Source organism: Drosophila pseudoobscura, chromosome 2, assembly GCF_009870125.1.
Source record: "Drosophila pseudoobscura strain MV-25-SWS-2005 chromosome 2, UCI_Dpse_MV25, whole genome shotgun sequence".
NCBI classification, from domain to species: domain Eukaryota; kingdom Metazoa; phylum Arthropoda; class Insecta; order Diptera; family Drosophilidae; genus Drosophila; species Drosophila pseudoobscura.
The window spans coordinates 15,432,571-15,458,594 of record NC_046679.1 but is presented as its reverse complement, the minus strand read 5'-3'; the positions used below and the strand labels follow the sequence as shown (position 1 = coordinate 15,458,594).

The following is a 26,024-nucleotide window of genomic DNA, read 5'->3' as shown; positions in this document are numbered from 1 at the left end:
TTATTTATTTATTTTTTGTATAATTGATATCAAACAACATTATCGATAGTATTCAATATATTCCTTATTGATACATGCTGATAAACATTCAGAATGTATTTCGCTGTAAATATAAACTCCATTTCCATTTCTGAGCCATTTCTGAGCCACTTCCTCTTAGATTAGAGAACATTTTCCCGGCCTCTTTCACGCCCGAAACTAATAAGTGAAAACCCATGGCCTTTGCGGCTTTCAAAACCCGGAAAACTCTATGATTTTTCCACTCAGTCTGTGCCCCTCCGCCCCCCAGAGAGGCTCCCGCCAGACAAGACACATCAGACGCCGTCGATGATGGTGACGCCCGTCTAACCAGTCGTCCACTCTACTCACTGCTGCTGGTCTGCTTTTTGTCAGACATTGTCTGATTTTTGTTACAAATTTAGTTGCAATTCATGGGAAATGTTACGCGACGGCAAAGACAGCGGCCAGCCAGCGGACGACAAGTGTGGAACGACAAGTGTTGTAATTTTTTCTCATGCCCCCCAGCCCCATGGCATGCATCGGCAAAAACGGATCAGTCATCAGCGGCAGACAGTGGCCAAAATGGTCAATGTACTCGAGGCTGGTTTGACTTGTCTGGCGAGGAGGAGTCTCCCAGAGGCTCCCAGAGTGCGTTAGAATCTGCACTCCTGTGAGGCCATTCAAATGCTGTGGCAGCCAGCAGGCAGCAGCCAGCAGCCAGCAAGTCTGCGCATCAGTCGCTGGCTTCTTGGCTGCTGCGCTGATTTGCCGCCGGAAGTTCGTGTCATTTGCTGTGGCACCTCCACCATCGCCCAACCACTGGATGGCCACTCTTCTACGCCTCCGCCACTCTCCTACGGGCTCCTGTTGGCTAACAGCCGGGGGAAAGCTTTACAGCGCTAACAGTGCCGCCTGCCCCTGCGGTAGGGGCACGCATCCTTTTTTCGAAGACTGTTGCGGCGGGAGCTTTCGGCCCCCCCGCCACGTATAACAGTTTGTGGCGTCTCTCGGCGGCGTCGGTGGCAGCAGCGTGTTTCCTAAAACCGGTTTCTTCTCGCACACACCAGTTGCGCATTTATTATGCATGAAGGAGGAACCGCTGCTCTGTGGCATGCCACCACTGCCACTCGGCTCCTTCTTCCTGTTGCTTCTTTCGCTCTCGCTCTGTCGCTCTGTCGCTCTGTCGCTTGCTTGTTGTTGCTTCTTTGGTGTGTGCCAAGTCTCGTCTGTGGTCTCTTTCTGGCTTCGATTGCGATCAGTTTCTGTTTCTGTTTTTGTCTCTGGCTCTGGTCTCTGACGCTGGTCTCTGGCTCTGACGATGGTCTCTGGCTCTGACGATGGTCTCTGGCTCTGGTCTCTGGCTCTGACGCTGGTCTCTGGCTCTGTGTCTCTTCTGGCTGTTGCTTGGCTCGTTAAACCTTGGCCTTGAGGCCCTTAAATGGCGCGCTATCATCGACGAAACAAAAAAAACAAAGGCAAAGGAGAAGAATTATTGCAGTCGCCAGTTGCCAGAACAGGCTTTTGGCCTGGCTCCTCATTATCTGCACTCCGTTTCTGGCATGAAACCAAAAATCTTGGCCTGGCCTTCGCTTTCGTTGTCCGTGTCTGGCTTTTGCACTTCTCTGCCTCTGCCCCTGCCTCTGTTGCTGCCACTTCTAGCCTCTCTCTCGCTTTTGATTTCATTCAAATTCAGAAAGTTTCGGCCCTCGAAACATTGCCGGCTCATTAGCCGTTAGTTTCGTTTTAAGCCAAACAAAAAGCAAACCTGCACCGCCGCTGTAAAACTCAATTTGCGGTGGCGGCGGCGGGGGGGGGGGGGGGGGGCCTGTTGCAAGCCCTATAAATCACAATTTAAGCAGTTGCAAGCCGCAAGGAGGCAGCCAGCATCCGTCCCCCGTCCTCCCTCCTCCGTCCCCCGTCTGGGCCATATAATTCCTTCCAATCAGCCAGGAGCAGTCGAGGTCGCCAAAGGTAAACCACGGCTACAGCGCAGAGCGTCTTATTATCTTCGTCCATTGTTGCCGTGCTTGCCTTTGTTGCATGCCCCTGCCCCTGCCACCCGCCAAATCATATTCTACAACGACTTTCGGCTGGGAGTACATTTTTGGGCTTCTTTTCTGGCTCGTCGGGATGTTGCTTTCCTCCAAATTGAAATTAAAATCTGTTAAAACCCTTTTTGGCCCCAAGGACTGGAGCCTTTGTTCTAGGCAGCCAAATCCCCCAGGAAGTTGCACTTTGCATTTGTTCTTGCCACAATTGTGTTGTTGTGCTGCTGCCTTTGGGGCCAGGCGCCACTCCATTTGCTTTGATTATAACTGGTAATCGAGGGCGCCACGAGGATATCAAGGAATGCACTCAGAGAAAATATATTTAGAATTATTTAAAAAAATATATATATACAAATTTAAATTTGTAATTAAATGATTTTATTTAAATGCACAAGAGAGTGAAATTTTGTGTAACGAAAACGTATTGACTTCAATTATTAAATTTATATAAAAAAATGTTATGAAAAAAAAAACAATTAATAATTTTGTTCTTAAAAATAAATATATTTGATATTAACATTAATATATTAGGCCTCATATTTAATAGACAAATTAAAACTCAAATAAAATAGAAATTTATTCCCAATTTTCGTATAAGAAATATTTAATTTTTAAAAATTAAATACAAAAATTTAAGAAGGTACTTATTCGGATTTTAAAAAAAGTTGTGTTAAAAAAAAACATTCTAAAAAAAATAATTTTAAGGATTTTATAATTTAGATGAAATATGGGCAGTATTTAATTTTATATTTTATTTTATTTTATTCTACTATATTTATTAAATATGTGATGTATTTATTTAATTTATTACGTATTTATCTACTTCATTACTTTTTTTATTTATTACTTATTTATTTAATTTATTAGTTACATATTTATTTACTTTATTAATTATTTATTTATTAATTTATTTTATTTTATTTTTTTATTTTTATCAAAGCGAATTTAATTTAATTGCTCTATTTTTTGTATATAAAAAGCGTTAATTTAATTTTAAGATGGGTTTTTTTGACCATGCCCTTTTTCTTCGGGTGTAGTGTTCCTCGAAGGAACTGAATTCTTAGAGGATTCCCCCAAAACCACAAAAGAACGGAACGTACGTTTTTGGGGACATTAAATCGCACATTTATCCCCGTATGCCGGTATCCCCGTGTCCCTGTATCCCCGTATCAGTGGCATCTGCTTGAAGGACATCTCTTCAAAGGTTAATCCTCCTAAACGAAATGTGCTGTGCTTAGGCATTCGACTCCAGTCAAGCTGCACTGGCCCTGCCCCCCCTTCCCCTCCCCACCCTCTCTCTTCTGGCTCAAATTAGGCATATAACAAGTTTCCTTTTGATGGCCAGGGCTCTTGAAGAAGGACTTCCTCTGCCAAAAAAACGAGAAGAAGAAAAAATCCCTAAGAAGTGGAACGAACGAAGGAACGAACGGAGCCCAAAAGAATGGAAAGGAATGGAATGGAATGGCATGGAATACTTCTGTCAAGTGGCAAACATAATGCTTTCTGGCCAAATCACGCTAATGAAAAGCTCAGGGCGACATCAATAGGTGGGTCAGGACAGGGCCCAGCAAGGACTCGTCGTGGCAGGCGAGTGGCGAGGTAAATAAACTTAAAAAGTGCCACTCGATAAGGGGGGCGGGTGGGCGGGTCAGTCAGTCAGTCAGTCAGTATGCCAGGATATGCCAAGTAGTTGTCGCCTGGCCGGAGTCCTTTTCAGGATTGCGTGCTGTGACCCAATCCGCTTAGCGAGCATTTCTGGGCATGGCTGTTGCCGTTGTTGCCGTTGCCGTTGTTGCCTGCCTCTCCTTATTGGTTGTAAGTGGTTACAACGAGATTATGCTTCATTACGCGACAACGTCCAGGGACGTCTCCTGTGACTACTCCTGCGACTCCTCGACTCCTGTGACTCCTCGACTCCTGTGACTCCTTGACTCTCGATCCCCGTCTCGGACTGGTGGCAATCATAACGAGCTTTATGCGCCCCATTAGCGTCGCGCTTGCCGGCGATAATAGCAAAAGCACTTCCACCTAATGGACGACGTGCCCTGCCTGCCATTGCCTGCCATTGCCTGATGCCTCGATTGATGCAATTGTGGAATATATTTCCCTACCCCCCACACCCCCCCAGCCCCCCGGCCCACCAGCCCCCTTGGTTTTTCTTTTATTCTGCTGCATATGGCCGCACCCGCAACGCACACACAGATACTTGCAGTCGATTCTCTCTCTCTCTCTCTCGGTGGCAATGGCAGCACCGATACGATGGCGGAATCTCAAAAATGCAGACCTCAGACTCTTGAAATTCTGCATCCTCTGGCAGTGCCCGTGGCAGGCTGTGGCAGTGGCAGTGGCAGGCTGTGGCTCAGACGGCTGCTGCTGATGATGAAGCTGTTGTGGTCGCTGCAGTGCCTCATCTCCTGCTCCAGCTCCTGTTGCTGCTTCTCCTCTCTCCCTCTCTCTCTCTTTCGTTGCCACAAAATGCCTGTCGCTGGGCAAAGTTGCCAAACTTGTTTCATTTGCGGTCCAAATATAATTGCGACGGCGTCGAGACTCCGATTCACGTTTTATTTTTTCTTTCAACCCCAGCCCCCCTCCGCACCCCCTGGCACTCTCCCTTGCTCCCTTTTGGGCTCCCTTTTCCGCTTGGATGTTGGCTGGAATTTCGTTATTGAAAATGTTTCATGAGAGTGGATTGCATTTGGGTTTTGGGCTTCGCTGGGAATCGAAATCGAAATCTGAGCACCTGAAATGCAATGCACTGGGTCAAGGGTGGTGGCGGTGGCAAGCAGCCAAATGAGGCAGCAGCCAAAACAAAAACGTCAAGGGTGGGGAGGGTGGGGAGGGGCGTCTCCTCCACTAAAAGAAACCGCGGGGGGTTCATGGTCAACTGAATGCATGGCGTTGCATCTTCATGTTGCATGCTCCAGTGAACTGTAGCACAAGATTAGCGGCGCTGCAGAGACTGGCAATTATCTTGTTGAAGATGCCATGACACGATCGGGGTAGAATCTATGCAGATCGTTGCCTGAACGATGGGTTCTCAAGGGAAAAGTGCACTTGCCTCCGCCCCCATTCGGTGGAGCAATAAATTCCAGTTAAAATAAACCGAAAGACAGGCCCCGGCACTCGCTATAATTCTATTGCCATGTGTCTTGTGGGGTTTGAGGCTGGGACTGGGGGCCAAGGCGACACATTCCAGCGGCGACTTATGGCCAAAAGCCGCAGCAGCAGCAGGCGAAAGGAATGCGGCGAGGGGCAGCCAGTCAGCCAAGTTAAGCTCAAGACAAAGTCATGGCCCGAAGAAGACCTGAAGATGGTAGAAGGCACCAGCACAGACCCTGGTCAGAGGCTTGCAACTTGCATCCATCTTTGTGTGCCTGTGTGTGTGTGCCTGTGCCTGTGCCTGTGTGTGTGTGTGTGTGCGGAGTTGCATGCAATTTTGCCGTTTATGCCATTTGCAATAAGAACAAGCGACGGCGGGAACCAACGACCAAGAGAGGCAGATAAAAATAGCTAGAAAATAAGGCAAAAACTTCCACTAAGAAGAAGGTTCGAGTCTCAAAATAATCAGACTAAAAGATACCCTGGAAAAGTCATTGGAACCTCTCGTTCGCTTGTGCTCTCTCTCTCTCTCTCTCTCTCTCTCTCTCATTGTCCCAGTGTGGCTTAGCAATAAAATTTGTAGAAAAAGATATGAAAAATTAAAAAAAAAATTGAAAAAACAACAAAAACAAAAAATAATTAAAAAAAATTTTAGAATAAAATATAAAAAAATATAAACTAATATTTTAAAAAATATATAAAATGAATATACAAATTTTACAAAATTAAAAAAAAATATATACAAATATTACAAAAATCAAATAAAAAAAAAATTACATAATTTCAAAAAAATCAAATAATGAATTTTTTTTTATGTCGTTTATTATTAATAATAACAATTAATATAAATAACGATATACGATAACATTATGTACCGTAACTATTAAAACTATTTAATTATTAAAATGTTTTATTAAATTTATAATAATTTGGTGATAATAATAAGAATAAATCTAATTAAAATATAAACAGATAAATGAAATTAAAAAATATTCAAAATCTAATAATAAAGAAATGAAAGTAAAAACTTCTAAAAACAAAGAGAAAATACAATTAAAATTAAAAACATATAATTAAAAAACTAAAAAAAAAAGAAAAAATTATAGTAAGAAGGAACCCTTATATTTTGCTTATTCTGTGTGTCATAATTGAATGCAATTTTGATGCGATTGCTGTTAATTTTTTGAAGAAAGATAGACCATGGTCCCCAGCTTTATGTGTGGCATTTATATCTCATGTATCTTGTATTATATATCCATCCCCTATCCCTTAAGTGCCTTCCATCTGTGAAACGTGTCAGACTCCTCTTTAAAATGAGAATACCCTCTACTTGCTGCTGCCTCAGCCTCTGCCTCAGCCTCTGTTGCTGCTGTTGCCGAAGAAATATTCGAGTGAATTAAAATGTGGCAAGTTGACTGTTTCGTGCTTTGTGTTGTTGCTTCGTTGGCTCTCGCTCCCTCTCCCTGTCCATCGCCCTCTCCCTGTCCCTCTCCCTGTCCCTCTCCGTGTCCCTGTTGCCCGTGGCTCCGTTCCCTCCTGGCCCGTTCTTTCGTTCATTCGTTGGTGGGTCGCCAGATTCGCTTGGCTTGGCTCTTGGCTCTCGACTTGGACTTGGAGTCGCGACTCCGACTGCGACTAGTAAATGCTGTTACCGCATATTTCTCTCCTAAAAAACATTGCAAGTTGAAGTTGAATGTCGTCTGCGGCACCATGGCGGGGTTGTTGCTTGTTGCTTGTTGCACTTGAATTGCCAAAGTCAACGGCACTGCGAGATGGGGGGAGGGGGAGGGGAGAGAGGGACTGGCTCTCTGGGTCCAGGTCCAGAGCCAGAGCCAGCGACAACGTAGCCGAGATTGAGATTCATTGCCTGTTGCATGCCTGAGCCGTTCGACTAACTGCCGCTGTTGCTGCCCCACAACGCTGCCTCTCACGTTGGCTAGCAAAATTATGCGCACATGCACATAAAGATACAATACTTGTATACAGATATATGTGCTTGTAGATACAGACATATATATATATATATAGGTACTTCTCCGTCTGTGTCTGGAGTGGCATGAAAACTGCATTCTGCCGCCTGCTTGTGTGTGGCTGTACTTGGTCAACTTGTTGCCTGCAACATTGTTGCCATCCAGTATTTTGGAGCCCCCCCTCCCTTCCGGGGATGAGAATTATCAGATTCTATAGCCAATTGAGCCGAGTTTTATATGCACTTTGGCCATTTTTGGCCAACATTTTTCCTTTTTACAGCTTAATCAATATTTAGGCCTTCTGCTCTGAGTATTTGCGTGTTTTTTTATGCTCTTTGCAGGTAAGCTGCGTTTTACATTTCTTTTATGTGGCTGTTGCTTCCACTACAAACAACAAAAACAAAGGCAAGGAGTCGGGGAGGGGGGAGGGGGGGAACAGAACAAACGGAAAATCATTTAACGAGCCAGGCTTAGATTGGAACGGAGGCGCATATTGTTTTATATATCGAACCTCGAACCCCAACAGCGCCATGCCCCATGCCCCATGCCCCGTGCCACCGTGCCCCCGTGGAAAGTTGCCAACAAATTGCGCGTAAATCCCATAAACCGTTTACAACTACAACAGCTCGTCGGCGTCATCGATGACGATGCCATAGCTTTGGAGCTCTCTCATGTTGATGCAACAATAACAAACCGATTTTTATGCACAGACTCGCTCTGTCTCTCTCTCTCTCTCTTGCGACAGTTTTAATGCTACTAAAAAGCGTGAATGGTGGCGGGGAGCGGGTGGGGGGGAGGCTGACAAAGCTAAAACCATACCGTACCGTGCCTCACGGTTTACGGACTAAACTCAAGGATAAAGGTTCTTAAAAACACAACAACAACAACAACAACAAAATCGGGATAAACAGAAATTGCCGCTAAATGAAATTTATTTTTATTAGTGAAAAACTCATGGCCCCCGCTCTCCAACCGATTTGCATGGCGAAGTGCATTGAGGGGATTTTTTTCCACGTCAGCGAGTGTTTTTTATGTCAATCCTGATTGTGAGCTTTAATTTCAAGTGGATGAAATCCGCCAAAAATTGCAATTTTATCATTTAATATTTTATCAACTAAATGGTAGATGAAACAGGATAGGGTTAGGCCTATAAAAAGGGATTTTTGCATACTATTTTTAATAAATTTTACTAGTTTCCGGCGTATCCTAGAATGGGCCAATCTTTGCCTTATCTTTGCCCTTCGGGGACTTAATTGGAACCCTTCTAGACATTAGACATCCTTTACCATGAGAGCAGACTTTTCAAAATTTTCTTTAATGGGCAAATCGTTTATTTATATTTTTTTAGTTTTACAACAATAGGTTTCTTATTTTTCAATATTTTTTTAATGGACAAATATTTTTTTTTTTTTTTTAAATTTCATAATTTGTTTTACGGTTAATGTGTGCTGAAAAGAATAAAATATATTATTTTAAAATTATTATTAACTGGGGATTCGGTTTCTCTACTTTTGTTTTTGAAGTCTTTTGTAGGACTCTTTAGAAATTAAATGAAAGCATTTTTACCTTAAGTGTTACAAAAAAAATGTATTATATATCCATTAACATTCCAAATTGGGAATCTATTGATTAAAAGACTTGTTTTTCAGCAGAAAAATCTCTGGTTTTTGTTGACTGCCCTTTAATATATCAGTAGAAATGGTCTAGAAAAACATTCAGTCATAAAAAAGTCGCCTTTTTGCCCTAAAAGAAAGTAAAATCATAAATCGTAAATGTTTACCCTTAGCTTTATTGCCATCAAAATCCAGCCAAGCGAACCGGCGAATATTCCCGGTCTTAACGCCAGCCGCAAGCAGCGACCGTCAAAGTTTCATTAACATGTTTATTCCCATTTGATTAGTTCAATTAAAGCTTCGAGCGAGAACTTTGACGACACAAGTTCTGGGCTCTGAGTTCTCGGAGGGAGTTCTCGGGGGAGTTCTGGAGCTGATGATGGGGCTCATCAAGTCCTAGCGGAACAACAAGTTGATAATGTCTTAACTGTTGCTCCTTCCACGCGTCCTGGGAGGCTTAACAGAAAGCTCTAGCCGAAGGAGCTTTCGCTTAACAGCCACTGTAACAAAAACTACCCCTCTTAGCATACCTGCTACCCCTTACAACAAAGTTCTGCTACAGCTGTTGTATACACCCCTCCGTGAGGGGGTGGGTGGGCCACCCACTCGCACACACACTCACACACACTCATAGACAATGGCCATTCGCATACCTACGCACAAATTTGCACCTTGGCGTCATGCGCGCTGCCCGCATTCGGAGTCTCGTGTTTCGCCGACCATCGGCACTCGGCCCAGTGACGTTCGGCAGCAGGGCGCCCTCGTGCTCGTGGCTGGTGGCTCGTGCGTTTTCCGTGCTTCGGCATTTGGGCAGCGTGCTGCTGCCTCTGCCGCTGTTGCTGCTGCGACCGCCTCTATTGGGGATTGGGGGTGGTGGCCACGATGATGCTCACCTGAAAGCAGCCGACGAAGCTCTCGTTCCTTGTCGTGTGTTTCGTGTGTGTGTGTGCCACCCCATTTCCACCCCCCTGGCGCGCATTTCCGAAGCAGGTGTAACAATTATTATTTTCTCGTTGATTTTGCCATCGCTGCCCGCCTGACGTCGTCGTCGTCGTCGTTTTGCCTTTTTTCGCTTTTCCAACCCCTGCGCCCCCACTTTTTGTGGCCCCTTGCTACTTCCTCCCCCCCTCCCCCGCCTAGCGCTTTCGCTCTTTCTCTCTCTCTCACTCTCTCTGTCCCTCAATCTCTTGCTCTTGTGCACCCTTAGCGGGCAGCGGACTCGCTCGCACCACCTGGAGGAGGGGGCGCGCACGCATGGCGCATGCATTTGCTATCTCACATGGGGGAGCCCACCTATGTGTGTGTCCGAGTGTAGCTGTGGGTGTGTGTGTGTGTGTGTGTGTGTGTGCCAGTAATGTTACTGCAACAATAGCCATTACAACAGCAGCAGAAGCGGCAGCGGCAGCAGCACAGGTTGTGTGTCCTCTCGTGTGATTTGGCACGAAGGTGAAAGCATAAGCATCCATGCCGCCCCCCACTCAGGCCACGATCCTCGAAAGTCTTATACTCTTATACTCTAATACTTGTACTTATACGAGTATAACAGCGCTATAGGAAACACGTTGAATACGAATCATCCATGAACATTCTGAGAATAATGACCGAAAGGCAATTGATAATTGCGCGCACCTGAGGAAGAGGAAAGAGGGAAAGGGGGAGAGAGAGAAGGAGAGGGAGAGAGAGACCAAGATCAAGATCAAGCCAGGCCTAAAACCAGCCAAGAATGTGTCCGAAGCGAAACAGCAGAGAAGAAGAACCAAAGAAGAGGCAACACTGAAATCAGAAACCGGCAGGTAACCAAACAACAGCTGAGAGCGAGAGCCAGTGCGAGAGCGGCAGAGGGAGTGAGAGCCAAAGGCAGGGGCACAGTGTGCTACGTGCTGCTCCGAAGGCATTCCTCCGCTTTTCGGAGTCGCTGCCCGCAGGAGAAATGCTGCCGATGCCGATGTCGATGTCGATGCCGAAGTCGAAGCCGACGCCACGGGGCCGAGAGCATCCCCGGGTGGGTTCGGGGCGGACGACGACTCGGTTTGGTCGGTTCTTCGGTCGGTCGGTCGGTCGTTGTCGTTGTCGTTGTCGTTGTCGTTGTCGGTCGGGCGTCCGGTTCTCTGGGCCTTTCCACTGTTGCTTTATTTTGGTTAACACGCGTCGCTGCCGCTGCTGCTGCCTCGGCTGGCGTCGACGCAACAGATTCAATCTGACGGAGGCAGCGACGCTGCGCTGCTGCTGCTGCCGCTGCCGCTACCGCTGCTGCTGCTGCTGACGACGACTCCGAAACAAAAAGGTATATTACCTTAGAATGCCAGTCGTTCTTACTTCAGTCTTCGTACAGTCTTTGCTTTAACCCGTTCCAACTCTGTCCGCCGTTCGTTCGTACGCTCTCGCTAGCAGCAGGCCCCGTTGTGCGCTCCATAGGAAGTCACACACCAAACACTACAGTAGAACAGCAACAGCAGCGGTCGCTTCTTCGTCTGTGTTCCACCACCACCACCACACCACACCACACCATCATCATCATTATCATCATCATCATCAGCAGTAGCCGGGAGTCGAAGTAGCCGTCGCAGTCGCCGTCGTCGTCGCAGCCAGCGCATCCACTACTACATTCACATTCATAACATCACAAACCAACCACCACCTCCGCTACCGCTGCCACCATCATCATCTCTTCTACTTCTACCACCACCACCACCGCTGCCGCCGTCGCCGTCGCCGCCGTCGCCGACGACAAGAACAAGAACAACAGTAACAGCAGCAGTAGCAGCAGCACCCACTCACACGCACGCACACAATCGGGCGCACGGGAGTCTCTCCTCTCCACTCACTCACGAAAATTTCAATATCCAAATCAAAGTCGAGTTCAAATCGAAAACAGCCGCAACACCAGCAACAACGTACATCGCACACAGCACGCGGATAATGATAAAAAGAAAATAACGAACGCCGCCGATACGCCGATACGCCGCCACGCCAAGACCCAAAAAAATAAAACACCTCCAAGTCCAAGTCCAAATCCAAGTCCAAGTCCACGTCTAGGATCAGTCAGTAGTAGCATCCCCAACGAAATAGTCAGCCAAGTTAACCCCCGGAAACGAAACGCGTAACTCTCGAACAAGACGCTCAACTCAATGCTAAAACGCTAAAACGCTAAAAACAAATCAGTTTAAACAAATTTAAACAATTATTAAAACAGTTCTTGCCGGTTCTTCAATCTTTCGCTCGCCCTCTCGTTTTCACTTTTTTGCGCGTGTGACTTAAAAACTTTCAACCAAAATTAAAACACACAAAAAACAAAAAAAAAAACTCTTCGTATCTGAAATCTGAATCTTCAGTGTATATTCTCGCACCTCGCTCTACTACACTACACAACAACTACAACAACAAATGTAAGCAAAAAAAAAAACAAAAAAAAATGAGTAAAGAAAAAACCAAAATTATTAAAAAGAAATATTTTGTGCTCACACAAACACACACACACGCACACACACTCGTAAAGAAGAAATGTTGAAAATAACAATAAAACGAAACCAGAAAGAATAAAAAACCAAAGTCAAAGCCAAAACCAAAGCCAAAGAATTGCCAAGCAAAAGTTCGTTGCTCGAGACTGTCTCTCTCCCTCTCTCCTCAAGTCCGATCCCCATTAATGATATTCTCATCATTTCTTATACGCCACTCACTCCTCTTTCTCTTTCTCTCTCTCTCTGCTTCTGCTTCTCTGTTGGTCTGGCTATAGGCCCGACCGAGCATATAGCCGGCAAAACACACACCGCAGGGCCCAGAGCCAGGGCCAACAAAGAAACACGTTTTCGGTGAACGAAAAGAACGTGAAAGCAAAACACGAAAACGAAACAAAACCACAAAAAAGAAAACGAAAATACACAAAAAGCAGGCAAAAAAAAGAGCAGACGTAGCGCGTCGTCGGGGGCGCCTCTTCCTTGAGAGCCCAGAGCCCAGAGGCCAGAACTCGATGCCATAAAACCTTATGGGCCAACGTTCCAATAGGCCGCACAGAGCCAGAGCCACTGACTCTCTCGGCCACTTGTCGCTGGCTCTTTTGGCTTTGCCTCTAAGTGCGCTTCCGAATAATTCCCGTAGTTTATTTTTATTGTTGTAATTACACGTCTCTCCACGGGTCGCTCCGCTGGGGGTGGGGTGGGGGGCAAGGAGCCCAAGAATTTCAGCCCACGCGGCATTTCTCGCACGGCGAAACTCTTCTTTCTGGCCGCTTGGCAACGCCGCTGTCTGCCCTCGGAGTTGCTTCTATTTTTTTTTTGCGCCAGCCAAAAGTGTGACTCAATTACAAAAAAAAAATAATAGAAACCGGTAAAGGTAAAGAAATTTTTGTGCGTGTGTTAATCAAAGAGAAAGAGAAACAGGAGAGAGAGAGAGAGAAAGAGAACGCTGTGCTGTGCTCTAATCTGTTCCAAAAAAAAAATAAACGTGTTTTATTCCCCAAATAAAAAATAAAATCACCCAAAAACACTTGAAAAAAAACACACACACACACACAAGAGCCAGGGCACAAAATATTCCAAAACGCGAAATATTCCAACCTTTTTGTTTTGCTTTTGTTCCAGAGCCATAATTACAAGATCCGCCACAACAACAACAACAACAAACAACAAACAACAACAATAAACAGCATAACAATCTCCAATAACAGATAAACGAATAAATACAAAAAAATCGCCAAGCAAATCCAAATAAATATAAAAAAACCGCAACAAAAAACTCGAAAACTGAAAACTGAAAAAAGAAAATAAAACAAACCATCACTTCATCTCCTACTTGAACGACTCTCTGACTCGACACTCGATTGGTAATAAGAGCAAATTATTATTAAATATTCATGCCCATTGTGTCTCCCCCTCCCCCTCCCCCCGTTTTGTGTTTTGTTTCTTATTTTGTGCATTTTATAATTGTTGCCCACTTTATTTTTCTTTTTGTTTTTTGTTTGTGAGTCATTTTTTTGGGTTTTTTGAATTGGCAAAAATAAAAGGAAAAAACCCTCGAAAATTCGGGGCATAAATTGGATCAAAATTGATTTGGACAGCTTTTCATTTCGAAATGGAGTTTATTTAATTTACATTTGTTAAACGTATTTCCTCGCATTAAATTTAATCACACTTTCAAAAATTTCTGTCGTTTCTTTGGCCAGAAGCAGAAATAGAAAACAGAAAACAGACAAAAAGCCAAATGAAATAAACCAGCTTAAAGAAAAGTAAAAGGCCCCAAAAGCGAAAAGAATCTCTTGGTATTTTTCTAAAAACCCCAAAGTACCCCTTCCCGAACCCCCCGACCCATCGCTATCCCACCATCAAAGCATTACAGAAAAAAAAAATAAAAAAAGACGGCACAAAATAAGAAACAAAACGCAAGAGAGAAAAAAGTGGCAAATTGTTGCTCGAATCAGAAGAATTTCCCATAAAAACCAGAGAGAGAGCAGTATTTAAAAAAATATATAAAAAATTGAAGATTTGCAAAAGATATTTACAAAAAAAAAAAGAAAGATCCTGTTGAGACAAACAAAAAAATAATTGTGAATTTTATATAAATTTATATATCCATATATCTATATAAATATATATATATTTACGTGTGTGTTTGGTTGTTAATTTTGAGCGTAATTTAAAAGTGGTGCCAGGGGGGGAAAAATCAATTAGGAAAAGGTGATAAGCAGGTCAAAGGGTAAACAGAACGAGAGAGAGAGGCCACCCGCTCCCCCCAAGGAAAGGTTGTTGAATTGAAAATTAAGTATAGATGTATTTACAAGAAGCGAAATAGCGACATATCAGCATCAAAGAAAGGAAATCGAAAGGAAAACCAAGGCAAAAGGAAAAGCAATCGGCAAGCAAAAGATGAGGAGAATCAAACAGCGGAAGTAGAAATCAAAAGAAATAGCTAAATAAATATTGATATTACGGAAATAGCAGCCCCAGAAGACCCCAATCCACCCCCCCCGCCTGGAGAACATAAGTGTCGAAGGGATAGAAGGGCTAAAGGATTAAGGATTAAGGATAAAGGATACAAGACAGTCAATTTGTAAACCATAAGCAAGCAGCGTCAATCAGAGGGAGAGTACCAATCAATCAATCAAACAATCAAATTAAATCGAATCACAAGAAGAGATTTTTATCCTAGAATTCCTAGCATATTTAAGGGTTAAGGGTTAAGGGCTAAGGGCTAAGAGGGGTTAAGTTTTAAAGGGATCGCCGGGTCAAATCAAATGCCTCGATCGACAAGAGTACGCGTTTTGACAATCACACGAAATTAGCGTATTTCATATATACACATCGGATCGGATATATATATACCCCATATATATGATCAATATATATATATATCTATATCTATATACATCTTCTACAACTGTATCTGTAGGATACTATATTTATAAAGAACTTTTATGCTAGCTTTAGCACAATCTAATCAAATCGAATCGAATCGGATCTAACGATCCAACCTCGTGCGAAACCTTTTACTATATACTACGACAATCTCTCTTCCTCAAACAATCAATCTTAACAATCTCCGAAGAACGGTTTTCAAAACTTTATAGATCTCTAAAACCCCACACACAAACAAATATAATCGAAACCTCCTCTCCAGTAGTGATATACGATATAGGAAAACACACCCACACCCACACACACCCACAAACAATTTGTACTAGAAGATACATACGCTTAAGATACGCTCAAAATCCAATCGAAACCCGTAGATGCATAGCAAAAGTTGTTAGCGTTTATTTCTCTGGTGTGTCCTGTTGTCCTGCACGGGGATTCTCTCACTCGAATCGTAGCAACAATTTGCGTAAGGCTTTAGGAAACCAATTGGCATTCAAATAAAAACCAAATATATATCAAATATATACAATATATATATATATCTAATCATATTTAAACAGAAACAAAAAAAAAAGTAACACCAGAGCTCATATCCAATCCCCACACATCCTGTGCTAAGAGTCCTGTCCCAAAAGCCTCAAGAAATTACCAAAAAAACAAAAACAAACACAACAACAAATCATCAAAAAAAAAAACTAATCCAAACGGGCCAAGAAAAGTAATTAAACAAACGACAACAACAAAAAAGTGCACAAAAAACCTTTAACAAAAAAAAAAACCAAAAACTGAATCAGCTGAGATATTTTTTAATCAAGATTTGTTGCCAATAAAATCTGTCATCATTGCCGCGTTAACAGAAACCACGGCGTCAGCAGCGATTGCAGCGCTAAGTATCAGCAGCAGCTCTCAAGCATCGCTAGCCGTTAACGCCTCCACGACCACGCCCCTAGCGAACGCACCGCCGGTGGCAACTCCATCAGCGACTGCGTCAGCGTCTCCAGCAGCAGCAGCAGCAGCAGCGGCAGCGGCAGTTGGAGTCCCTGCCACCACACCAGCAGCGGCAGCAGCAGCGGCAGCAGCAGTGTCGCCGCTAACGGTAAAGAGCGAAATCGCCACATCCGATTCAGCAGCCGAGTCCGAGTCCTCCCCTATACAAGATTTAATCATGGTAAGCGCCGCCCAAAATCAAATCAAATCCAAAACAAAATCCAAAGAATCCAAGAAACAAATCCGAAAGAATACCAAAAGAATACCGCAAAATTAATACCAAGAATACCAATATAGAAAGTGAAAATCTCTGAGAGACGCAAGACGTTTTGAGTTTGTCCTTAAAGCCATTACCATACCATGCCCCATGCACCACATGGGATTTGCTCAGTCTATGAATAACTAAATATACTATATATAACCATCCATCCATCCATATATAAAGATACCACTGCAAAATACTGCAAAATTAATAAATACCGAATTGTACAGTTTATGCAAAAAGCCAACTACTTGCTATATTCCTCTACTCTTAACCAAGTATTTTTTTCTTTTTTGGGTTGGTTACATCTCTCACTCTCTCTCTATCTCTCTCTCTCACTCTGCTGATGTCTTTACTATAATCTCTCCCTCTCTCTGTCCCTCTTCGAACGACGGTGTCAATGGTTTTGGGATCTTAATTTTAAGTTTTGAATATTGTAAAATACTTGCTTTTGATTGGTTTTTTTTTGTGGGTCGTGGCTTCGAGAACTAGTTTAAGTTTTGTTTTAATGATCTCTCTTTTTCGTGCCTTTCTTCTGTAAATAGTTTTTAGTTTTATGTTCTGTTGCCAGCCCAAAAGCCATTGACATTCAAACGATGCTAAAAGCTGGAACTTTCTCGACTTCTTCTCAAGAATTCTTACAGTCTCTCTCTCTCTCTCTCTGTCTCTCTTTATGTCTATCTCTCACTACTGTTCTACTGTTCCAATTGTAGATTTATCTATCCACTCGTAGCGCTCGCTAAACTCGCTATCCACTGCCAAAACTCGAATCACTTCCTGTAGTCTCTCTCTCTCCCCTTCTCTCTTACTCGCTCTCTCTCTCTTGTTACCCCCTCCCTACCCACAGAAACCATTTATAATTTTAACAGAAATCTTAGGTAACCTCCGACCTCGTTCGCGCCACCAAACCACAGAAAATACTAAAAAAAAATACTGACTGAAACGAGGAACAAATATTTTCAGTTGATTTTTTGTGTTTTTTTTTGTAGAAATGAAATTTTGTTTGCTTTTGAGTCCATGAATTTTTTGTGTTTTTGCCAATTCAAAAATAAAAAAAAAAACTGAAAACCAGAAAAATACCACAAAAATACCAAACAAAAATACCAAACAAAAAATACCACAAATAATCTGAATAGAGAAAAAACCCTTCACACCACGCACAGCAAATGCAATTGTTGCACGCACCGCCGTCCACGCATCCGCATCCACATCCGCATCTGCAGCATCCGGCGGCAGCCGCGACTGCAGCAGCCACCTATCAGGCCTACCCCACGCCGGCCATGCAGACCAGCATCGTTGCCGTCCACCAGCAGCAGCAGCACCAGCAGCAGCAGCAGCAACACCACCAACAACAGCAGCAGCAGGCGGCCGTCTACCATCAGCAGGTGGCGGTGGCCCAGGCACAGGCCCAAGCTCAGGCCCAAGCCCAGGCCCAAGCGCAGGCCCAAGCCCAGGCGCAGCATCAGCAGCAGCTCCAGCAGCAGTACCACTACCAGGCGCAGGCCCAGGCCCAGGCACAGGCCCAGGCACAGGCACAGGCCATGCTGCAGACGTACATGCAGCTGCAGGTGAACAACGTGAGTGTGGCCGCTGCACCGGCCACGCCCACCAAGTACCAGGCCGGGACCCAGGCTGTGGGGGCGGCAGCGGCAGCGCCACAGTTCTTTGCGGCGCCGAGCACGCCGCTCACGATCATACCGGCTGGGGCGGCGGCAGTGGCCGCCTCGGCGATGTTTGCCACGGCCGCCACGCCCACGTCCGCAGCAACGACACCGACCAACAATGTAAATAATACAGTTAATCTATCAGCCGTAACTAGAACTACTACCACTACTACTAAGCAGCCGCCTGCGGCAGCGGCTGCTGGCATCTGGGGCGCCGGCCTTGGCCCCGGCCGCGGCGGCGGTGCGCCCGTGCCCCTGCCCCTGCTCTCGCTGCTGGGGCCGGGACCACTGCTGCCATCGCCGCCGCCGTCGCCATCGGCGGTCGGGGCCGGGGGCCGTGCCGCCACGGGTTGCAGCAGCGCCAGCAGCGGCTGCAGTTCTGCATCTTCTGATTGTTCTATGCCATCGCCAACTTCACTACACTTATCTTCTCCTAAAAAGGTTTGTGTGTTCACTAAAAAAAAAAAACAAAAAAAAAACCAAAACTAAGAAAAGAAAATGATCTCTCTCTCTCTCTCCCTCTCTTTGGGAGTCTTTTTTTTCCCGCCAGTCATTTTCGTATCAAAGAAAAAGTAGCATTACTCTCTCTCTCTGTCTCTCTGTCTCTCTCTCTTTCCCTCTGTATCTATATCTATTTCTTACTATATCTTGTATCTTTCTATCTGGAACTGAAGCTTTTGCCTGCCATCCGTATTTGTTGTAAATGCTGTAGATACATTTCTTGTAGAACAACTCTTCCATCATTCCATCCGTAGATACATTGCTGTTGTTGTTGTTGTTGTGGTTGTTGTTGTAATTTGTTGTACACCCCCACGCCCCCTTTTGTTAATTACTGATATCCGCGACGTATCTTTAAGTGCGGATACCTTTAAGCTAGTGTCTAAGATACACGCCACTTGCCAGTAGATTTTATAATTATATATTTATTCATCACATAATAAATGCCACACCCATTCCATCCCTTCCGTCCGTCCGTCCGTCGGTCTGTGCAGAAACTTCCTCGAAGGAGGAGTCGATTAAACGCCAATTAAATGAAATTATATATGAATATTCGAATACCGTGGATCCTTCTTCAGGCTGGATTCCTTCTTTCTGGGCCCCACGCGCCACGTCCACGTCCTTCGGGTTCAATGGCTCGTAATAAAATATTGTGCAACCTCGTGGCATACCAATGAGCCTCTGCCACTGCCTCTGCCACTGCTTGTGCCTCCCCTTTTTTTGTATCGGGCCTGTGTACGTATTCTGAGGGATTTTAAGGGTCTAAAAGCTGGACTTTGTTGCACCAAAAACGTACTCCGGGGTTTATTATGCCGCATTTTATCAGTCATAACTATCGCGCGTTCCACGGGGGCGAGCATTAACCGCAATTGTTTGGCTAGCACTTACGCTTTGTCCTGCCCGAGGACTCCTCCTAGGCCTCCCACTGCCGCTCCCGCTGCTCCTGCTGCTGGCCACATGTGTCCGACCATATTGATTAGTTGGCGTTGAAAATGTCACTGCAATTTGTTGGCCGTCGACCAGAGACCAAAGAGAGGAGAGAGGGAGAACTGCAGGCGCCAGAAGGCGAGCAAAAAGTGTGGCAGCTCCTGACTTGTTTTTCTCTGTTTCTGGCCAGGACTCGGAGTCGCAGTCGGACTAGTTTTTAGTTGTATTTCCCCAGTTGTGTGGTCGCCGCGGTGGCCTCCACGAGTGATGTATTGTGCCCCCCCCCAACCCCCCACGTATATCCTGTGTTTTATGTGTCCTGCGCGTGTGTGTGTGTGTGTGGGTTTCTGCTTTGTTTGTGAAACGCAATCGGACGGGCGGCCACATTTAGTATCGATTTATCCGCTGCCCCAGACAGCTGCAAGAGTGTTAGACGCTGCAATTACCCCCCGTATTAATGTTTAAACTGTACTTAAATGACTCTATTATGACCCCCCCCCCCCCCCCCATTAAATTATCTGTAATTGATTTTGTTCAACATACGCCCCGCCGCGCCTCCATGTGGCACCCCCGCCCCTCGGCCCTGGACGGACACATCCATTAGCCCCGATTTGCCCCAGTAATATGTTGATTTTTGCATTATTTTTGTGGAATATTTCTGCCATCCATTAAATGCATTTCGTACATGGAAATATTCGCCACATTTCTGTGTGTAATTATAATTGTTATTGAGGTATTTCCTTGTTTGCTTCAACAAAATACCACAGACACAAAAATTGCAATTGCAATTGTAATGCGCTGTGAAAAATCATATTTCAATTTATTAATAAAACAGCAGCAGGGTGGGAGGCGGGGTGGGGGGGTCTCCCTTGCCGTAACCATGTGTATTTTTTGTCAACAGGCAACTGCCTAAGCAAATACCGGATGAAATAGAGCCTCCCCCACAGTCCCGTGGATCCTTTGGGGGGGGGCTACAAACAACCGCCAAAGGTGCTAATAAAGCCCACCGCAAAAACCGCAGATAAATAAGGATATTGACAGAGCCACAGAGTGAGACATAAAAGATTCGACGCGCTGCTCGGAGGGTAAATAGAAAATGTTTTCAAATTAGGAAAATCTGCGTCGAGGAAAAAGCAATTCAAATAAACATATTAGCGGTGGGGTGGGGGGCATAGGGGGGCGGGGCATCCGCCTTTGAAGTGTCGTCAGAGTGGGAGTTCTAATAAGCCGGGATTCTCGGCTCTCGGCCAACTTGCAGACGCGCAAATAAATAAAGTTTTTAAATTTGAAAAAATTCATCAAACTTTCAAGCCAGCGTCCAAGTCAAACAAACAAGCGCCACTAGAAACCGAGGGGGTCAGGGGTCAACAAAATAATAATATAAAAAATATTACATTAATCCGTAATCGAAAAACTTGAACACGGATACGGAGCCAAACACGGCGGAAAAGTTTTGCCCCTTCGCGCCCTGGAAATTTTCTTTTTTTTTTTGTATATTAAGCGATTTACAAAAAAAAAAAAAATAGAAAGTGTTTTCCTTGTACAGAATTTTCAATTATTTTCGGGGTCCGGCAATAAAACAATTTGAAATTTAAATGCAGGCCAAAAACCGGCCAGGAGGAAAAAGTATGTCAAGAAATGGGACAAGCAATATGTTTCCCCCCCTCAAAAAAAGAGACGAGCAGGGGTGTAGAGGGGTAGAGCTGCCATCAAACTGAGATGAGAAAATAAAATTCAATAAACTCTTGTTAAGCACGGAGCAGAAGCGACAGCAGGGACAGCAGGGTAGGCGGTGGCTGGGGGGCAGCAGGACACAGCAAGGACAACGTTTTAAATATTGACAGCTCCCAAAAGGAGCCTTCCTTGCCGCTCGATGACGAGGCTGTCGAGTAAATAGATAAATCAACCCTAGAGACATGTACACCGAGCACACATTTTTGCATTGATCAAATGATGCTTTCGGGAGGGGGGGAGGGGGAAAATCGGAGAGGGGGGACCAAGCATTGTGATGGTCGTAGTCTTACCCTGCTTCAGAGAAATATGCCCCATTCGCAGACCTTCTCTCTGCAGAATAAATCTCGCTCGATGGACCTGCCAAGTGTATCCAATGCTTCGCCTTTTACCGGCTCGCTGGGTCCTTGTCTTGTGGATTATGAATTTGCTTCATTCTTTTCGAATCGATTTCCATAGCATACTTTTTGGGGCCGCCGAAGTTTGTCCCTCGGCAGGTCTGGGGCTCTCACAATTGCGCTAATCAGACAGGATTTGGATCTCCGATTTCCTTGGCTTGGATTTCGATGAGGATGTGGGGGGACTCCCCCCTCAGTCCCCGCCACCGCGGTGGCTGCCTGTCGCTGACAAACAAATTAAAAAGTTATGACTAAAAACGTTTCTCGCCCGCTGCCCGGCAAATGAAATGAAATGCTGTACGTGCACCCCCTCCACCCCCGCTCCACCCCCGCTCCCCTCCACTCCGCCACGGCGCGGCGTCTCCGCTCTGCTCTGCTTTCTGTTCTGTGCTCGAGAAAACGCCGTTGGCTAAATTTAAATTGCTTTTGTTGCGCTTTTGTAGTTGGCTGCACTTGCGATGTTCCTTCAGAGGCTTTCCATCTCCAACTCCTCCCGCTCCCCCTCCCCCTCCTGTTGCTGCCGCTGATGATGATTTTCCTTTTTGCGCGCAAGTTTTCTTTGTTGTTTGCACAAATAGTTTTTTGTCGCCTGACCGCCTGCCCGCTGGACGATTTTCCTTTTTGAATAGCAGGCGGCGCGTGAACAGAAATGGAAGAAGATTTTCCAAAACTAAATCACAGCCAAAAGAAGCAAAAAAAGAAATGCACGGAGTACTCGTAAGTTTTTGCAGTTAAATGTCCGGGGCTAAGCGCATTAAATCCGTAAGTTCCGCCTCCTCCTCCTCCTCCTCGTCCTTTTTTTTCGCGGACAGAACTTTGGAAATCATTAAAAGCTTAAACGAGAGTGAGAGAACCAACGAGAGCCAGAGCTCGGGAATATGAATATGAATATGAATATGAATATTGAATGTGTGGCTGACGGAAGGAAGGACTCCCTGACTCCCTGACTCCCTGACTCCCTGACTGACTGAAGGACTGACTGGCAAGCCATTAAAACCAAACACGCTGTGCGGCTAGGGCACCCCCTTCAGCCCCCTAAGCCAACTTATGGGGTTGTAACTTTGGCTTTTACGAGCACACAAAATGTTTGCCCTCCAGTGCACTAATCCGGCATACGAGCACACGTGGAGTCCTGGGTCCTGGGCACTCACTCAAACTCAAACTCAAACTCAAACTCAAACTCAAACTAGAAGCGACAGAAAACTAACTTATTAATATGCAATGCACACTTTGTTGCTGTATTAATTGCAATATTAAATTTCCACTAATACTCGCTTAGCAGAAGGTCTAGTCGTGCCACAAACACAATCCACTCTGCCACTGCCACTGCCACTGCCACACTCTACCCTCTGCCCCGTAGCAAAAAAGTTGTGCCGCAACTTTTGGCGGAGTAAAAGTGAGTTGAAAAACACCTAGAAACCAAGTAATTATTACATGTTTACGTGCGCCAGGGTCCGTCGTACACCCGTGCCCCATGGCCCGTGCCCCGTGTCCTGTCTGTGCTTCATTCGGCATGCGGCACGAGTGCGCTGAAAAGCGATACTAATGATAAGTTTCGCCTGCTGCCTGCTGCCTGCCACGAAATGAACTCAATTTGCTACGTTTTGCATTACCATCCCCCACTCCCCCCACTCCACTCCCCCCTCCCCCCGCACCACTGCCGCGCGGACATCATTTCCATATGCGTCAGGTCCTCCCGTGCAGCGTTTCGGTTTCGGTTGCCCGCAGCTTGATGTATGTGGCGGAGGAAAATGCTGCGTCTGGCAGCTGGAAATTGCACTGAACAAATGCACCCACCAAAAAAAAAGAGAAGGAAGCATATAAATAAATGCTTAAAAGGTGTGCATCAGTGAGCCGCAGGAGCAAAGGAGAGTCAGAGCCAGAAACAGAAACCGAACCAGTGCCAGAGCCAGAGCCAGAGCCAGTGCCAGTGCCTGCCATCGATGCCAGACATAATGTGGGCGCGAGTTTTGAAGTTAACCAAAAACGCACACACGCCCCCCCTCCCCTGCCCACCCACTCCCGCACTTTTTGGGAGGAAAAGCACTGAAATTTAAATATTTCGACTTGGATTTAAGGCCTTTATGGCATTTGCTGCGAGAGGGGGAAAAGTGAAAAGAAACGCTTCTTCACTTAGATTTTTTTGAAATATTTTTCGCTTTGAAAATAAATATATTTTATTTTCCAAATAAATATATTTTATATTTAAATTAAAGATACATCATTCATATTCAAAATAAATAAATTTTTTTATATTAAATAATTATTTTTATATACATATAAATTAAATAATTTGATGTAAATATATTTGGTGGATTAATTTCATACTTAAAATAAATATATTTGATTTTTCAATAATTCAAAATTCAATTATAAATATGAATATATTCTATATTGAAATAAAATATTTTCTATATTGAAATAAAATATTTTCTATATTTGAAAGAAATATTTCCTAAATTTAATTAAAATATTTTCTAAATTTAAATGAAATATTTTCTTGTTTAGATTGAATATTTTCATATTTAAATTGAATATATTTATTATTTTAGCTAAATATTTTTATACCTAAATTCAATATTTGTGTAGAAATATATTTGGTATTTAAATTAAATATATTTCATATTTAAATCAAATATATTTATTTTTTCAAAAATTAAATTTTTGATTATATAAATGATTATATTTTATATTTAAATTAAATATATTTTATACTTGAACGAAATATTTTCTTGTATAAAATTTAACAAATTTATTATTTTAAGTAAATAATTCTACATCATAATTAATTAATTTTCTAAAAATATATTTCCCCACAGATAAAATATGTTATATATATTTTAAATAATTTTATTTTGAGATAAAATCTTTTTTAATACATTTATGTTTGAATCAAAGTGAATGCCATTTAATTCCACTATTTGTGATTTAAATTTAAATATGGATGTGCCTGATTTTTCCCTGAGTGCACAGACACTGCCACTGGCACTGGCACTCGCACTCGCTCTGTGGCAAGCAATCTGTGTGGCAGGGAGTCGAGTCGAGTGGAGTCGAGTGGAGGTGGAGTGGAGACGAGTGCAGGTGATTTCATTAACTAGAGTTTGAGCAAATAGCGAGCAGGAGGCATCCTTTTTTGGGCGAGTGGTAAAATTAATTTGTTGAAAATAAGTTTGTGGCGGGTGAAAAGTTTCCATCTTTCATGCGTTGGCCGGGCGAAGGATGATGAAGGATGACGATGGGAGTCCTTGTTCTGCCTTGAAGGCTGATTAATATCTGCACAGAGAGACGCCCCTGTCTGTCCCTCGCTCTCTTGTCTAATTATTATTATAAGAGCCTGACGACTGGAAGACAGAATATGTGTGTCGCGGTGCCTGAATTATACAGAAAGTTTTATGCACTCCTCCGCGCTCCTCCTTTCCGCTGTGCCTCCGAGAGGCATAGAATATTTTATGGGCAGCATAAACACATGCTAATCACTAATTTGTGGCAACACTCTGATGAGGCAGGCGCAGGCACCGGCACCGCCTGCCTCTTGATTAAATGCAGGCCCCCAACAATTGTCACCTTTTTGTCGGGGGGGAATCAACATGGAATTTTCCGCTAAATGCAAATGCCGGTGAGACGCAGACTTTTGATGAGTTGTGCAATTTCCAGCAGGAAAATAGAAAACCAAAAAAAAAATGCCAAAAGCCATTGTCGCCTTTTTGCCTTTTAAGCGATTTCTCCCCCCTTTGCGGAAAAGCCAAGGACTGCTCTTGATTGTCTGTGTAAATGCGGTGCCAATTTTTTATGCTCATAAATGCAGACATCAGGCCAGAGCGAAGGACGCCCAGGACCCGGACCCGCCACTTTCAAGTCAAGTTCATTGTATTTGCATGGACCTGCCCCCGGCCCCCTGCCTCCGGCCCCCTGCCCCCGCCTCCTGGCATATTTTCTTGCTGTTTCATCATTTTCATCAACAGACATTTGCCTCATACGTTCGTGCCACGTTCCGTTTGCTTCTTTATTCATTCGTTTCGTCACTCGACGAAAAAAAAAACCTTTGGCCCGAGTTCACTCCACGCTCTCTCTGTGTCCTTTTGTCCAGGTTCTGCTGCCTCAAAAACGTTAACAGTATTTTCCAGCAGCATTTTCGAGACAGTTTGTCATAATTCCAGGGAATCTCCTACGAAGCTGCCTGCTGCTCCTCCTCCACCTCCTCCTCCTCCTTCTCCTGCTTTTTCCTTGGACTTTTCAGTCGACTTCCTCTGACGTTTTATTGTGTCAACATGACAAATCGTCAAGTGTCAGCAGGGTGGCAGGGGGCAGGGGGGGCAGTGCCAGGGGGCACTTTCTTTATTTAATTTCTTAGGACTTTAATGGGTTAAATGGCCATACCCCTGACTCTCAATTTATGACGTGCACCTTTTATTTATTTACATTTTTTTTCTTTCTATCCCAGAATTGTTTCAGTTCCGATCAGCCTCGGCCATAAATTCCC

At 44.4% G+C, this 26,024-nt stretch overlaps 1 protein-coding gene across 6 annotated transcripts in view; it reads left to right on the top strand.

Annotated features, from left to right (window-relative positions):
* heph (polypyrimidine tract-binding protein 1 heph) overlaps positions 1-26,024 on the top strand; it is a 173,994-nt gene that overhangs the window by 74,954 nt on the left and 73,016 nt on the right. For 2 of the 6 annotated variants that reach the window (XM_033383710.1, XM_003736567.3), the window contains exons 1-2: positions 13,340-13,549; positions 15,638-16,245. The exons of the other annotated variants lie outside the window; for them this stretch is intronic. Coding sequence is in view for 1 of the 2 variants with exons in the window: in XM_003736567.3 (XP_003736615.2) it covers positions 16,243-16,245 (3 nt within the window). In the remaining variant the exon portion in view is untranslated. Of the gene's footprint in view, positions 1-13,339; positions 13,550-15,637; positions 16,246-26,024 lie in introns of those variants that run through there. 6 annotated transcript variants of the gene reach the window in all.